This window comes from Mytilus californianus, unplaced genomic scaffold, assembly GCF_021869535.1.
Source record: "Mytilus californianus isolate M0D057914Y unplaced genomic scaffold, xbMytCali1.0.p SCAF_6, whole genome shotgun sequence".
NCBI lineage: Eukaryota > Metazoa > Mollusca > Bivalvia > Mytilida > Mytilidae > Mytilus > Mytilus californianus.
Genome location: NW_026262712.1, coordinates 106,180,349 through 106,197,173, shown reverse-complemented (window position 1 = coordinate 106,197,173; position 16,825 = coordinate 106,180,349). Strand labels below are relative to the sequence as shown.

General features: G+C 32.7%; 2 protein-coding genes across 4 annotated transcripts in view; one reads left to right on the top strand and one right to left on the bottom strand.

Moving 5' to 3' along the window:
- Window positions 1-3,544: 3,544 nt before the first annotated feature.
- On the bottom strand, window positions 3,545-11,490 carry LOC127704560 (zinc finger protein 260-like). Of its 2 annotated transcripts, none has more exons than XM_052208650.1 (3): window positions 11,399-11,490; window positions 9,233-9,387; window positions 3,545-8,343 (listed from the first exon to the last, which is right to left on the bottom strand). In XM_052208650.1, exons 2-3 carry the CDS (start codon window positions 9,360-9,362, stop codon window positions 6,656-6,658), a joined length of 1,818 nt encoding a protein of 605 aa, XP_052064610.1. In that variant the 5' UTR covers window positions 9,363-9,387; window positions 11,399-11,490; the 3' UTR covers window positions 3,545-6,655. The 2 variants fall into 2 exon arrangements, with proteins under 2 accessions (XP_052064610.1, XP_052064609.1); XM_052208649.1 differs by lacking the exon at window positions 11,399-11,490 and adding an exon at window positions 11,265-11,377.
- A 549-nt stretch (window positions 11,491-12,039) lies between these two features.
- Window positions 12,040-16,825, top strand: part of LOC127706468 (GTPase HRas) — a 32,992-nt gene continuing 28,206 nt past the window's right edge. Inside the window, exon 1 of one of the 2 annotated variants that reach the window (XM_052211098.1) lies at window positions 12,040-12,204. In XM_052211098.1, coding sequence (XP_052067058.1) covers window positions 12,174-12,204 — 31 coding nt within the window. In that variant the 5' untranslated portion in view covers window positions 12,040-12,173. The remainder of the gene's footprint in view (window positions 12,205-16,825) is intronic. The other variant, XM_052211097.1, reaches the window with a different exon arrangement.

Below are 16,825 nucleotides of genomic sequence, written 5' to 3'. Positions count from 1 at the left end.
CTTCATATTGGTCTTTTGATGTTGTCCATAAAAACTTAAGTCTTACGCTGAATCTATACATTTTGCTTTGAGACCAAAATATTGTCAAAAAATTATTAAAACAGAACTTGCGTTTTCAGAATAAGAAAGGGTCTGGGAACGCCCAGTAAGCACGATTTTGCATCATGTGTTCTATAGTTTCTTTGGGCCTTCAGGGGCTTCAAAACCCTTCAAAATTTGTTTGCCTCGCTCCGCTCGGCGTAAATATATTTGGCAATACTTTTAAAAGAGGCTAGTCACAGCCCAACTCTAATACCGTGTATGTATGCAATACATGTATATGCAGTTTGGAATTCAGAAGATTCATTTCCGCAGAGGATGATGATTAATTCTGATTAAATGGTACATTAATGACTTGACTGTACATGTATTATTTATAATAAAAAATGAATTTAAAAATTGTATGTTTTCAAATATTATTAATATAGTTATGAAAATGAATAATCAGTCCCTTGTTTTAATGAAAATGAAAAATCTTGCTTCAACAGTGCAGAAAATAAATAATCTGTCCTCTTAGTTTACAAAAATGAATAACCGATCCAAAACAAATCCTCCTGCCCCCCCCCCCCCCAGAATATCAAATGGTCGTCCCCTTACTGCAAGTAGTCCTTTGTTAATTTATGTTGATTATTGTCATTTTACTTAGTTTCTTCTGTTACCTATTCTAACATCGGACTCCGACTTCTTTTAAACTGAATTTTACTGTGCGTATTACCGTCGGTGTATTTGTTTATTCCACATTGGCTAGAGGTATAAGGGAGGGTTGAGATCTCACAAGATATGTTTAACACTGCCACATTTTTGCGCCTGTCCCAAGTCAGGAACCTCTGGCCTTCGTTAGTGTTGTATGTTTTTTTAATTTTGGTTCATTTATATGTTTCGGAGTTTAGTGTGACATCCATTTTTTTTCTGAGCTAGTATACATTATTGTTTAAGAGCCAGCTGAAGCCGGCCTCCGGGTTTGGGATTTTCTGGCTGTGTTGAAGACCCATTGGTGGTCTTGGGCTGTTTTCTGCTCTTTGGTTGGGTTGTTGTCTCTTTGACACATTCTCCGTTTCCATTCTCAATTTTATAACTCTTACATTAATAGGTCAATTCTAGGATTTCGCTACCACAAATTACTTAAAACTTCATGTTTTCGTAAGTTAAGAGTTATGAACAATTTCTGACCTATGTTCTGTCCATACTTATATTTTGGCATTGCAAAAAGTCATGTTTTTCTAGAAAACTGTCCATACTTATATTTTGGCATTGCAAAAAGTCATGTTTTTCTCCGACTGTTAATAACGTCTTACACTAAATCCATTGGATGTTTACTGATTGATATTTTTGTCTTGAAAACATTATATATTCAATAGTTGTATGATAATTGGCTTTGTTCTAGCTTTCAGTAACTCTCAGTTCTCAAAGATCTGTATAAAGTGTCTTTATTTATTTTTTATTTTTTTTATTTTGCTTCGTGTCAATCTGATGAATAAAGCCTAGCTTATTCAATTGATATTTGTCTAGCCTGCGATGAAAGTTGCTGAATGCATTACATAGGGATTACAATCCAGAGGTTGCAGAAAGCTATATATTTCAGGGAAAAAGAACTGGATGCTTCACACCTTGAAAACAGATACATTATTTTATAAAGTTTTTGTGTGTTAAAGTCCATTTTCCTTGTTCAGTGACTGCTTAAACAAAATGTATATTTTTTTGTCATGTCAATTTCTCACTTATTATAAGTATTAGGATAACTATACTTGGTATATGGGGTCCTTGTAAGGTCTACATGTCCATTAAACAGGGTTCACCTGATTTCATGGAACAGTGATATAGGTTAAGTTTTCATGGTAAAATCTGTATCTCAAATACTATAAGCAGTAGGTCAACAATATATATTTGGTGTATTGAATGATTGTAAGATGTACAGGTCTGTCTGGCAGGTTTCATCTGACCTTTAACTCATTTTTCATGGTTCATTGGTCAATGTTAAGTTTTGTGTTTTAGTAGTATAGGTTTTAAAGTTTTGTGTTTTAGTACTTTTTTAGAACTATAAGCAATAGCAACTATATTTGGTGTATGAAATGATTTTAAGGTTGTACATGTCTGTCTGGCAAGGTTTATCTGAGCTTGACATTATTTTCATGCTTCATTGGTCAATGTCTGGTTTTCATGGTTGTCCATTTCTCAGACATATAAGCAATAGGTTAAATATATTTGGTATATAGCATCAGAGACATATAATACAATAATTGTATTATATGTCTCTGATAGCATGATTGTAAGGTGTACATGTCTGTCTGGAACAGTTCATCTGACCTTGACCTCATTTTCATGGTTCACAAGTCAATATTAGGTTTTCAAGGCAGGTCTGTATCTCAGGTACTGTAAGCATTATGTCAACTTTATAAATTCAATCATGATCAGTTAAGCAGACAAGACACATGTTTTCTTGTTTTGATTATTCTCTATCTACTGTTTCTTACATCTACATAATCTCGTCTCTAAAGGATAGTTTTCTCATTGGAATCATATCACATCTTTTATTTTCTATGGGCAAAAGTCCAGAAAGTTTATAAAAGTCCTTTAAGAGTTCAAAGCAAAGTTATAGTAATGGCTGAATCTATAACTGGTCCAAATACTGCTAATAACAAGCATTCTGTGGGTATTGCATGGCAATACATAGTCCCCTACCGGTTAAAAATTCATTGAATTGGAACAAAATTCTAACCTGATCTATAACTTGTCATGGTGTAACTATATAACAAATATCAAGTCAATATCTTCAAGCATGACGAAAAAAAGTGTTGAAAACTGATTATTTAAGTGAATTTTCTAAGTCCAAGGCAGATAACTCTGCACAAAATCATCAGACCAGAACAAAATTCGAACTTGATCTGTAACTTGTCATGATAAAACTATATACTAATTTTCAAATCAATATCTTCAAGCATGAAGAAAAAAAGTGTGGAAAACTGATTATTTGAGTGAATTTTCTAAGTAAAAGGACCATATCTCTGCACAAAATCATCAGACTGGAACAAAATTCTAATTTGAACTGTAACTTGTCATGATAAAACAATATGCCAAATATCAAATCAATATCTTCAAGCATGAAGAAAACAGAAACGAAAAATTAAGCAATTTTTCCATTTTTAAAGGGCATAACTCTAGAACAGTAGAAAGTGACGCCACCAAAATTCAAAAAGTATTTTTTATGTATGGACTTACAGACGGACAAGGGTAAAACTTAATGCCCCCTCCGCTACGGCGGAGGCATTAAAAAGTGTGGAAAACTGATTTGCCAAACTGACAGACAGACAGACAGAAAAGACGGATGGACGGAGTGCAAACCTAAAGTCCCCTATGACTTCGTCGGTAGGGGACTCATAATTGGAAGCCATGAAAATAACATCTTGATTAATTTTAGCCATTTTGCTTGAAAATTATATGTTTTACCTATTAGATCTTATCTGTACTGAAACAGCTGTACTGCAATATTATTCATTCAATAATACAATTAAAAGTAAACATTTTTATTAATTGGTGAATGTTAAATTAACAAAATAAAATCTTGCATTACAATAAGTTCACTCATAAGTAACATTACCAAAGCTATGGATTTCAGAAAATATTAACTCGACTAAAATACAGACAATATTTGTTGAAAAATTATTTCACCAGCCAGGCATAGCAATGTCTCAAGATAATACAATCTGATAAAGATATAGATCATGTGTCCAAGCTTTGCTTACAAGGATCTGACAATACTCTGTTTTACTTTCTGTTCCAGTAATTATAACATCAAAAGCCAATGAAATTTCAGCCTTCAAATTTTTGAAAGTGTATATTAATCTGACAAAACCAGAGGATCCCTAAAGGTCTTTAAAACAGAAAGTAGAGAGTTTTAAGATCCTTGTAAGCAAAGCTTGAAAACAAGATCTGTATTTTAATCAGATTGAAGGTAAGACATTTTCATTTTTAACACACTAATCAAAATACAAACATGCCCTAATTTCAAAGTAATTTTTATTCTGTACATTATTTATGATTTTTAATTACAATGTATTATATATATTAATTTGATCAAATTTTCCAGTATATAAATAGTTATTTTAAAATTTTGATAAATGTAAAATATCTCATAAGATAAATATTTTACCTAGTATAACTTACTATATTACATTATAAACATCGTATATGATTTAGTCAGGCCATACACTGAGCATGTTTCATCCTTTTACCTTTTTTGATTAAAATCAAACCAAAAAGAGAATGGATTTAAAGCATGAGCAAAAGCTGTGACTTTATATTGCCAATGTGTAATGCAAAAGAACAACATCATTGGATCCCATATTATTAATTATATATAAGAGTCAAATAAAAAAAGACAAATAATTAGTGAAAATTATAGTAAAATTGCATATATTTATTTACTGTTGTCTTGACTGAAGATCAGCTATGCAGAAATTATGTCTCTGTGATAACCAATTCAGAAGAAAATGTAGATATACATGTACATTACATGAACATTGAATGAGAATGCAAACAGGAAAAAAAAGAGAAAGATTCAAAACATGCTTGGTACTGTATTCAACTTATATACACTATCTTTTTACAATAAATAAATACTATATATGATTTATCATGAACAGAATGAAATTCTGTAAGTTTACTGAAAAGTGTTACAATTACAAATGTACAATAGTAACAGTCATGAAACAGTCATCAGTAATACTTTAATATTTTCTAAAGGATTATTCAGAGGTAAAATTCTCTGATTGTTGATTTCAAAGTGCAATGTACAAAAAAATGTACTTAAAAAAAATCAACAGTTACCGGTTTGACTGTAGTTAAATTAATGTTTTAACTATCTTAATTTTGCAGCTAAAACACACACATTCCAAACTTTGGTCTATATCTTTATAATTAACATTCATTTAACAAAAAACATATTTACATGAAAATTCATTAATAATACAAATACTGAACTCTCTAAAAATACCGCCGTCTTAATTCATAGAAATAAAATAAATAAGATGTTGGATAAAAGTCAGCAACCGAACCACACAATTAAAAAAAAAAAAAGACATCTAGAGGTCAATACATGGTCTTCAACAATAGACTAGACAAGTGTAGGTAATTTTCTATGTTTTCTATGTATTGTGTGCGATTTTGTCCCATGTACATTTACTCCATATCCTTTCATTTTCTGTAGGTAAATGGAACGACAATTGCCTGCTTGTTGGCAAATTTAACTTTTAAATAAACTGAAATCCTCCCTTCCTCCCCCTAAAAAATTTATTCATGTATGTCTACAAGTTTAATTAAAAAGGTTACACATAATGTCTTTAAACTTTTTATGCCTTACAATGTTTCCATTTATTCAAAATTCTTTCAAATCCTCATTTTACTGAATATCAATTCTTCCCTTGTTTTTACTTAATCCAGTTTTGATAAGAGAAGACTTCTATATAAAGTCATCCTATACACATTGATTGAAATTTTGTATGCCAGACGCATGTTAAGACAAAGTGGAGGTGCACTGTATCTGACTAAACCCAACTGGATTAAAACATCAAAAACATTAATAAATCTTCATTTAAAGACAATGAAAAGTCTTAAATAAAAATTATTACTTTCACATGGTATGCATGGTGTGTCATTAAATTCTGTGGTTTTAAATTCTAGGTTAAATAGATTCAGCTTACTAATTGACATTAAAAAACAAATCTATGTGAATTTTCCATCAGTCTGAGAGGAAGGAAATTTTGTTATAAAAACATAATATGGGTTTGATATTGTATCCAGGTTGTCTAAAAGCATTCTCTCTGTTGTACCATTATGGTATACATTATACATAAAAAGTTAACTCATTTATGATGAAAAAATGTTCATCCATCTGAGATGATGTATTTTAAATAGCCTATAACAACTGATTACTTCTTGTATTGAACATAATATCATTATACGTTCATACTAATGTATGCCATGTACCATGTGTACTATATGTTTGCATTTTTTGTTTATGCTTTTTCTATAATGAGGGCCTCAGGGAAGATTAGTTATATACAATGTAGCTACAAAAATGTAACTGTGTAAACCTCTTAAAATAAAGTATTGTTGTTGTTGTTATTATTAACCCTTTTTCAAAAAGAAATCTTACTATATATAGATATAAGAAGATGTGGTATGAGTGCCAATGAGACAACTCTCCATCCAAGTCACAATCTATAAAAGTAAACCAGGTCAAAGTACGATCTTCAACACGGAGCAACATGTATAATTTAACAAGAAATTAATTGTTGATTGACTTTTGTGCAGTTGGCAGAATGTTTTCATTATGAGTTAACAATGATTAAGCATTATTGCAATTGTATTCTCATGCTCTTGTAACATTATTTATCCATATTATTTTTATTTTAAATATACAATGTTTCAACACATATTTTTTTTCAATTGTAGCTAATTTGCCATTTACAATAAAAAAAAGTCTTAAAACATAATGATAAACTTTTGACATTAAACACCTTGATAACAAATTGTTGCTCTACATATTCTACTTCCATGCTATACACATTCCCTTTACTGTTCCTCTACTTATTCTACTTCCATACCATATGGATTCCCTTTACTGTTGCTCTACATATTCTACTTCCATGACATATGTATTGCCATCTACATACTGTCCAGTAACACTGTCAATGACTTGTTCTGTGGTTACTTGAGTATCTCCCATAGATGTGATGACTACATTTTCATTACTAGTGCCAATTTCTCTGCCATGTTCATCAACAAAGATGGTTTTAACTTCTTGCATACTTCCATCCTCCATGACGGTATCTTGCTGCTGAATTTGTGTTCCATCTGAAGTAGTTATGATGATATTTTGCCTCTGTGCCGAGTCATCAATCTGTACATTAGAAAGATCAACATGTGAATTACCATTGGCAGAAGTAGTTGTGTGAGCATCTTGATTAGAACTTGTGATCATTTCTACGAGAGTCAACAGACTATTCGCGATGGAATTTTCATCTTGTCCATCAGTAACAACTTCAGCAACTTGTTCTTCTTTGATGTGATGATCTTCTACATTCTGTACTTGTATAATTTGTCCTGCCTGTTCAGCTTCATGGATGTGTGTTTCCACCTCCGCAATTGTTTCTTCTGTGATTATGTCTGTTTCAATGTTGGAATTGTCAAATGTCTGACTAGATTCTGCTTCAATTTCTTCTAGTAGTTTCTTCTTCATCAACAACTTACGTTTATACTTTGGAAGATCATCAGAGTGCACACACATGTGGACATCTAAATTCTGGGATCGAAGAAAACCTTTTCCACAGATGGTACAAATATATGGCATGCCATTTTCGTGGATAAGTTTATGTTTCTTTAATGTCTTACTCTCTTTGAATGCTTTATCACACAAGTCACATTTATAGGGTTTCTCACCAGTATGTATTCTCATGTGTGCCATCAAGTGTGCATTCTGTGAGAAAGCTCTACCACATTCGACACAGGGATAAGGACGTTCACCGCTATGAGTCCTATAATGCTTCTCCAGATGAGGTTTTGTACGAAAACATTTGTGACAGATCTCGCATTCATAAGGTTTTTCACCAGTGTGTGTTCTGCGATGTTTAGGAAGCTGGTTTTGTGTCGTGAATGCCTTTCCACAAATGTCACAAACATACGGACGTTCACCTGTGTGTGTTCTCATGTGAACCTGTAAGTCATCTTTCCTACGGAATGTCTTCTGGCACTCAGTACAGTGGAATGGTCTTTCTCCAGAGTGGATTGTCATGTGAGAAATCAGATTGTGCTTGTAAAGGAATTCTTTCCCACATACATTACATTTAGGTAATGTTTCACCATTGTGATATCTTACATGAGCAACAACATGAGATTTTTTGCGAAAATGTTTACCACAATGTTCACATTTGTATGGACGATTTTCAGCACTGTTATTGACATTGTATATTTTTGGTGCTACAGATTGAGGTACTCTAGTTTCTGTACCAACACTGTTTGTGGTGACAATCTCTGTCTTAACTGGTGGAGGGGGTGCCGGCTGTTTTGCCACCGTCATTGCATTACCTACATATACAATTTTTTTCCCGTGAGCGTCTTGTACCTGAATTATAGTTGGCTGATTCTGCTGGATGTCACCTGTATCACTCATCTCTCCATTCTCTTCCTCGTTAGTTTCATCCATTAAAGCCTCAGCATTTTCAATGGCTTTTTGGCAGATGTGACATGTTGGAGGATCATCTCCACCATTTATCCCTATCCCACAATTCTCACACTTTTTGGCAATTTCTGAAATCAAAGCAAATTAAATTCAGCCAAAAAATACTTACATGTACATGTAGTTACAAAACAATGACTTTTTGAAACCAAAATAATTTTTAAAATACAATTCTAGGATTCCAAAAAATGAGTCCCTACTATGAAATGTACCAAATACAACCATAAAATGTATCCCTTATCCGGAGTCAGTTAATCCTTTTATGTCATAGCCACATTTTTGTTGATTTGTACTGGTGATCATTTTTACTGTTTACTTGTTCTGTCTTATCTACATGTACCATAGTTTTCAAGATCCTATACAAAAATGCTACAATTCATCATAAGTTGTCATATCAGGACAATAACTCCTCTAAGGGGTCAATTTAAGGTTTCAGTCATATCAGCATTTTTGAAGATCTTGTATTGCTGTTAACTGTTTCTGTCAATCTATTACAATTTTCTTGTAAATAGGTAAAACACTAAAATAGGCTAAAAATCATCATTCAAGGGAAAGAACTCTGAGGGTTCATCTGATATAATTTTGATACAAATAAAAAGAGGGTAGATGTTTTACTACTGTCAGAATGTTGCTTCTAATCAGATTATCTTTATCTGTATCAATATATGATTTTCAAGATTTGATATAATTACTTGTTTATTACCTTCTATGTACTGTTTTTAGCTGTGATAGTCATGTTGGTTGATGGACCATAATATAATGGTATTATCTAGACACCTTTTAAGGATCAATCATGTTAAGTTTGGTTTGAATTGGTTCAGTAATTTTGAGGAATATCTATGAAAATAGTTAATGACAGACCACAGATGCCAAACGATGGCAAAACCTCATCATTGCTTTTTGCCAAGCTGAAGTAATAATGTACATGTCTATAACTCTTAAATTCTGTTAAGGAAATACCTTCTGTAACTATTGTCCATCCATTTATCTGGAAAAAGGCATAAATGGCAATCTCTTGCTCTGGGGTCACTCTAAGAGCAAGTAATCTGGTGTCGCCACCAACTGGAGCAGTAATCTCTACAGTTGTCATTATTATCCAGGATTATAGTTCAATTCTGAAAAATATACAAAATAAATAATGCTTTAGTAAATAATCTGTGCAAGACTTATCACTTGCATTTCTATAATTTCTTTTAAAGTTCAATCAAACATGGGATAAATATATATAAGTAGATTTGGTATGATTGGCTTTGATTGCCAATGAGACAAGGTAAAGACCAATGGACAAAGATGTGAACAACTATAGGTCACAGTACAGCCTTCAACAAAGAGTAAGCCCCATACCGTAAAGTCAGCTATAAAAAGCCCAGAGATGACAAAAAAATTTGAAACGATTTAAAAGTGAAAACCAACCATCTGATTTGTACTACATTTTGTATAATTTAAATGTAAAACAAACCAATTATAACAGACAGCAACCAAAGACCACTGGACTACCTGCTACTGGTTTGGAATGTAACATTTGTTTTTTAACCTTTGCAGAATAAGATGGATGATTTTACAACCGAGGAATCTTAATTACATAGAAACATTTAGCAGAGCTAGGTAAATAAAGTAAAGTAATCTTTACAGTAAGTAATCTTTATTTAAAGTAAGGTTTTTCATATTTACACGTACAAATTAACATACATGTAGAAACAAGAGCTCTATCTTTATATAATTAATTGACTGGTAAATGCAATACTTAACATAAATTTTTGACTTTTGGCTTGTTACATGTATGTATAAGTGATATAAATTGATATTCTCAAATATTTTCATCAGTTTTGCAGAAAAAAGTTGTACTGTTAAAAGGGGCAAAATATCTATCTAGATATCTTATCTACATTTGGCCTATCATAGAACTATGTCCTTTAGAACAGTGTCTATCTATCTTATCTACATTTGGTCTATCATAGAACTATGTCCTTTAGAACAGTGTCTATCTATCTAATCTACATTTGGTCTATCATAGAACTATGTTCTTTAGAACAGTGTCTATCTATCTAATCTACATTTGGTCTATCATAGAACTATATTCTTTAGAACAGTGTCTATCGTTAAATTAATCAGGCTATGATCCTGATATTGATGATGAGTTTGTTTACATATAATTATCCTATACAAATATTCACATTGAAGTCAGATTATTCAGTTTTCAACATTTTCATGCTGATATTTTATTTATTTTTTATAATGCGATACAAGCATCTTTCCAAAAAAGATTTTTTTGGCCGGGCTGCCTCTGCTATTTCTGTGCCGGGTGGCACATTGATATTAAAAACATAAAATATAAATGAAAAAAGCAAAATAAGTAAAGTACTCAAGAGAAAATATCAGAAATAAACAGAAATAGAAAATAATGACCCTGAAGTCATGTTATAGGACTACTAAGTACATATATGTAATTGACAAACAAAAACAAATGTTTCAACAAGAGATGCTTACAAGGTATCTACATGTACTTACATTCTAAATAATTATTTTTAAATCTTTTTGTCTGTACTTAGAATAAATTTTTAACCAAAAGATATGGTGAAACACAAGAGTTCCATAATATGACGCAATGACATCTTAAGTTAATTATGTGGGGTGCCATATGGAACTGTTTTCATTGATCTTCAAATAAAGTTGCAACTGAATTTCCCACGCTTTTCCTTTTTTTATTTTTATTTGCAATAATCATAATGACAGAAATTATCAGACATGATCTGATGCATTTTCTCATTTCTTACTTCACAATTATATTTGGACTAAGGGAACTTTAGAGAAGAAGTGACTCAGGTAAGGTTAAAAGCCCAAAAGGGGAAAATCATTGTTCGAATCCTTGTATATTTATAAGTATTAAAAGTAAAAGTTTCAAAACAAAAAAACAGTAGAGATTATTCCCGCTTCAAAAGGACAATAGTTGTACTCTGGACATTATGGACGCGGGAAGAAATGTGACGCCCACCATTTTGATTTCCTTCTTTCAAGGAAATGATGTTGCAGGGTTTAGACGTCATTTTTTCCGATGTTTTCATAAAATTTTATGTGATCACAACAGAAAAAGTGAAACAGCAAATCGGCATCACTCGGAATACCTACATAAAGTGGAGTCCGAAAGCCACGCACTTTGAAATTTTGAGTTATCTTCTTTCTGGGGTCTTCAGTCACGGAAAGCACCGAGGCAGCCCGGCCAAAAGAAATCGTTGTTGGAAAGATGCTTGTATTGTATAAAAACCACGAAAAGAACAAGCGCAAGAATGATAAAGACCTCAAAAATGGGGCACCTTGAAGGAATCACAGTTTTAAAATTGATTGATAATTTTTTTATCAGCGTGATCCTCAACTCTAATGATTTATTAGTTATGAAAAAATACACATTGATCTCATTCATTTTTTTCGTTGGTGTGGATAATGATTCAAAGCTTCCGAAAAAACCGACGAATCAACAAGTGAGACTATGTGTTACTATTTTTAATCAAAATAATTTTCTATTTATAGCACGGTAACCCCTTGAAAACCGTTGAACAGATTGCTGTTAAATTCCATATTTTCTTTAGATGAATAAAATTGATTTTTAAAAGTTTTAATGTGTATTTAAAATACTAATAATCAAAACAGAAAAACAATTAAATGAAAATCCTTGTTATCTAAGAAATACGACCATTTTCATTTGGTAAATGACAATTTATCCCTTACGTTTCAAACTAATTGTGGGGTATATAAAATGCGACTGAGAAAAAATGGGTCATAACTGCCTGTTTTGTGCCTCGCTTCAAAGAACGGAGGGTCACTGGGTTAAAAATCTTTGTGTGTGGTGAAAATTTGTAATATTTGTGCATCTTATTTTGAGTGGATTTATGAACTGGTCTTTCAAATGACAGAATACAAGCTTGTGGTTGTTGGAGGTTTGTATTTTGAATAAATTGTATAAAAGAAGAGGATGACAAACTGCCATTTACTGTGTGTCAGCTGTTATATTTTTGTTGTATCTCAGAACAGAAGACACCAAAACAGACATCGCCCATGAGAGCATTGTTTACTTCACATTGAAAATTCATGACTATTTTCCCTTAAATTATAAGTATAGAACATAAATGATTTCTAGCATTTAGTCTTAGGAAATATTACAATAACTGAATAAAATGTGATAGAAGCAACACTAAATACTATTGTCATGATGACAAAACATATAGACTGAGTATTTTAAGAGTGCAACCTGTTGAATATTATGCATATATTTTCATATAATACAGTGTACTACAAGATCATATACATAGATAAATGTGAATTGTCCAACTGTTTGGGGGTATAATTAACATAAAGTGAAATTGTAACAGCCACTATGTTCTGTCAGTTACTTTGTTCCGGCAAAACTTTCCAACTAGTTATTTCGTTCCGATGGAACTTTCTAACTAGTTGTTTTATTCCGAGTGCAGTCGAAAAGTTCCGGAAAAAAGTACCTAGTTGAAAAGTCCCGGAACAATGTAGCTAGTTGAATAGTTCTGGCGGAACAGAACAACTAGTTACATCGTTCCGAATATACCATATTTCGTCCTTTTTGTAGAAAGAGGGGGAAGAATGAGTATCAGTATATATATAAGAGCAAATCATTAATTTACAAGAATACCCAACGCACTGAAAGGGGTTTCTTTGGGGACAAATGTGCAAAATTTAAGTTGTATTTCATAGCTCACATAAAACGGAATAAGTTGCATTATCATGCAAATTTAGTATTCATAGTACCCTCAAGAGAGGGAAGAATACCCCCCTCCTCATGTGGTTCTTTGCATCAATTCTCCAAATGGAACTTTGTGACTGGTTGATAAGTTCCGTTGGAACTTTTGGGCTAGTTTGTAAGTTCCGGTTTTGACTTATTTGCAAAAGAGGAACATGTGGCTAGTTGATAAGTTCCTTTTGACTTTTGTAATCAGTATTTTGGTTTCCCTTTGAAAGGTTCAAATATAATATGTTGCGCTTTTAATTTGCATCATTTCTCCAAATGGAACTTTCTGCATGGTTGATAAGTTCCGCTAGAACTTTTGGGCTAGTTTGTTAGTTCCGGTTTTGACTAATTTGGCAAAAAGGAACTTTCTAACTAGTTGATATGTTCCGTTGGAACTTTTCAACTAGTCACTTTGTTCCGGTGGAACTTTTAAACCAGAGGAAGAACAAAGTAACTAGTTAACAAATTCCTCCGGAACTTTTCGGCTAGTTAGTTCTTTCCGCCCGGAACTTTCCAACGTCGGAACAAAAGAGCATTTACACAATCCCCTGTGTACCTGCGGCCAGTGATATTGTGCATAACCTGATTATTTCATATCCAAAATGTAACGTAAATGGAATTTGTCTTGTACTTCTTTCAGTCTTTTGAAGGGACAGAAAAAAATTATATTGATAAGTATAGGCATAAATTTATATTTAACCATTTTCCATTTAAATTGTGTCATCTTCAAATAATTTTTTTCTTTGAAGGCCAATTTTACCAAAATAAAATAATACATGATGATGTAGTTGGTCTGCATCCTTTGCCAAGTAAGCAGTCTGATTTAAACTGACGAGTATTTCTTGTATAAAATCTTTCCTTTATTGAACCATAACTATTTTTTTTTAAGGCACATACATATTTGTTTAGGGGCCAGCTGAAGGACGCCTCCGGGTGTGGGAGTTTCTTGCTGCATTGAAGACCCATTGGTGGCTGTTGTCTGTTCTATGGTCGGGTTGTTGTCTCTTTGACACATTCCTAGTTTCCATTCTCAATTTTACACACAGAATTATACATGTAAGACATTTGCAGTGGTGATTCAGAAATTTTCGTAAAGTGGGGGGGGGGGGGGGGGCGACAACTGACTGCCATAAGAGGGGGCCCGCTTGGTAATGCTTCAGTGATTCCCTAAATAATCAACCAAATGTTTCCCACAAAATCAGCCTCTGATTTGAAAAGCTGTAAAACAAAAGGGTTTTGCTCAATTTGGGACATGAATAAAACAAATCTTCAGGGTGAAATTGTACTGATAGAAGATGTCATGAAACTAAAGTATATGAATTTGTCTCAAAACATTTTCCGATTATTGGTAGACATTATGACCAAATAACCTGATATAAGTACATGTTTTGGTGATATTACTATGACCCTGAGGACTTTATGTTTCAGTAAAATCAATAGAATAGTTCTGAGATAGTTGTTGTTTCGTATTACATGTGCATCGGCTTAGTTTTAAAACAGCCAAATTAAGTAAATTGAAATATTCTACCACTTTGTTTTTTTAACCCCTAATCTCAAGAAACCTATGGTAAGGTGACATACACATAAATTGAGAATTCATGCAGATTATGTTGTTTTAATCCTTACACTGCATCATGTGCTTAGATCTTATGAATATAGTGTTATCACATGACTGGTGTGTGTAAAATGAGATTGGACTATATACATGTAAATGATATATGTTATACATGTTCCCAGACTACAAAATGTAACTATCTTTGAACAAAACTACATGTATAAACAACTTGAATTCATGCATATTTTCTTGAACATTCCCAATGTCACAAACCTAAGGTCCAAAAAGATAATACATATGTACAAATGTACAACATTTTTATGCCCCCGCTGTAGTGGAAGGGGCATAAAGTTTTACCCTTGTCCGTCTCTACGTACATCTGTACGTCCCAAAATTGGTTTCCTTTCTCTAACTTAAGTTTGCCTCTACCAAATGTTATGAAACTTATACACAATGCTCATTACCACAAAACACAGATCAAGTTGAATTTTGGTGGCGTCACTTTAACCATTATCAAGTTATGCCCCTTTATAAATCGAAAAATTGCAAAATTTTTAGTTTCAGTTCTGTAACTTAAGTTTGCCCCAACCAAACATTATGAAACCTATACACAATACTTATTACCACAAAACTCAGATTCAGTACGAATTTGTGTAGCGTCACTTTTATTGTTTTTGAGTTATGTGCCTTTATAATGTATGCAAGGGGGGGGGGGGGGCATTATCTGTGTCCATGGGGACACATTTTCCATTTATTTGTACCTGTGTTTCAGCTAACATGTTATTAATAATATGAGACAGGTTCTATACAAGTATTTCCCATTCCAAACTTAAAGACAAATTGAAAGAATTGTTCCTGCTTTGCTTCATGAAAAAGAATGGCAACCATTAATACACATGTACAAGTATCTTGTCTTAAGGAGGGATACATGTATATCATACAGTGACTGTACTTAGTAAAAATTCAAACAAAAAATTCTCTGAAACTGACATTATCAAGATTTCCTGACTGACAACACATTTGTTACGTTTGAAGGACATGTTTTTCAACAAACAATCCCATTTGAACCAACTGTGCTCCTCATCTTGACAACTTGTTCCTTTATTCATATGAGGCTGACGTCTTAGTTCATACAGAATGAAGAGAAGCTAGCATTATCCTTTAACTTCTCTTTCAGCTATATAGCCTTATAGATAATGTCCTCGTAATTAATAATTCAAAGTTTGGTGAATATGTTGACCGCATCTTTAGTTTTACAAGTTATATTTTGTATACCGTCTTGTGGTCATTTTTATACGACAGCCAAAAAATTTTTTGCGTCGTATAATGCTATGGTGTCTGCGTAGTACGAAGACACATTTGGTTTCCGGACATAACTTTAGTTTAAGTTAATGGATCACTAAGAAATTTTACCAGAAGGTTCAATACCACAAAAGGAAGGTTGGGATTGATTTTGGGGGTTATGGTACCAACAGTTTAGGAATAAGGGGCCAACAACAAGCATTTTTATAAGACAGAAAAAATTTTTTTGCGGTGGTATATTGGTATCACGTTGTCCACGTAGGAAGACAGTTGGTTTCCGGATAATAACTATAGTATTAATAAATAGAAATCTAAGAAATTTAAACACAAGGTTTATAACCACGAAAGGAAGGTTGGGATTGATTTTATGGGTTATGGTCCTAACAGTTCAGGAATTAGGGGCCAAAAAGGGGCCCAAATAAGCATTTTTCTGTTTATAGACAATAATTTGTGGAACGGTGTATGAATCTCTCTGAAATTATACCACAAGTTTCCATACCACAAAGGGATGGTTAGGATTTGCATTGGGGGGTTATGGCTCAAACCGTTTAGGAATTAGGGGTAAAAAAGGGGGAAAAACAAGGGTGTCCTGGTTAATGGACAATAACTTTAGTACAAAACATAATTTAAAGCAGTGTAAGGGAGATAATTCAACACATCATTTGAATTACATCTCTTACACTGCTTTTAAATTACGTATAAAGAAATGGTCAACAGACAATTTTAAAGCAGTATAAGGGAGGTAATCCAAACACAACGTTTTGATTACCTCCCTTACACTGCTTTTAAATTATGTATAAAGAAATGCATATTTATAAAGGAAGACAAGTAAAAATATCTGCAAATGTTGCATATTTTTTTTTACAAAAAAATCCATATGAAAGATTTGACACCATATTTTAAATTCTTTTATAAAATAGATTAAGTTAGCAATATGGTAAATTTA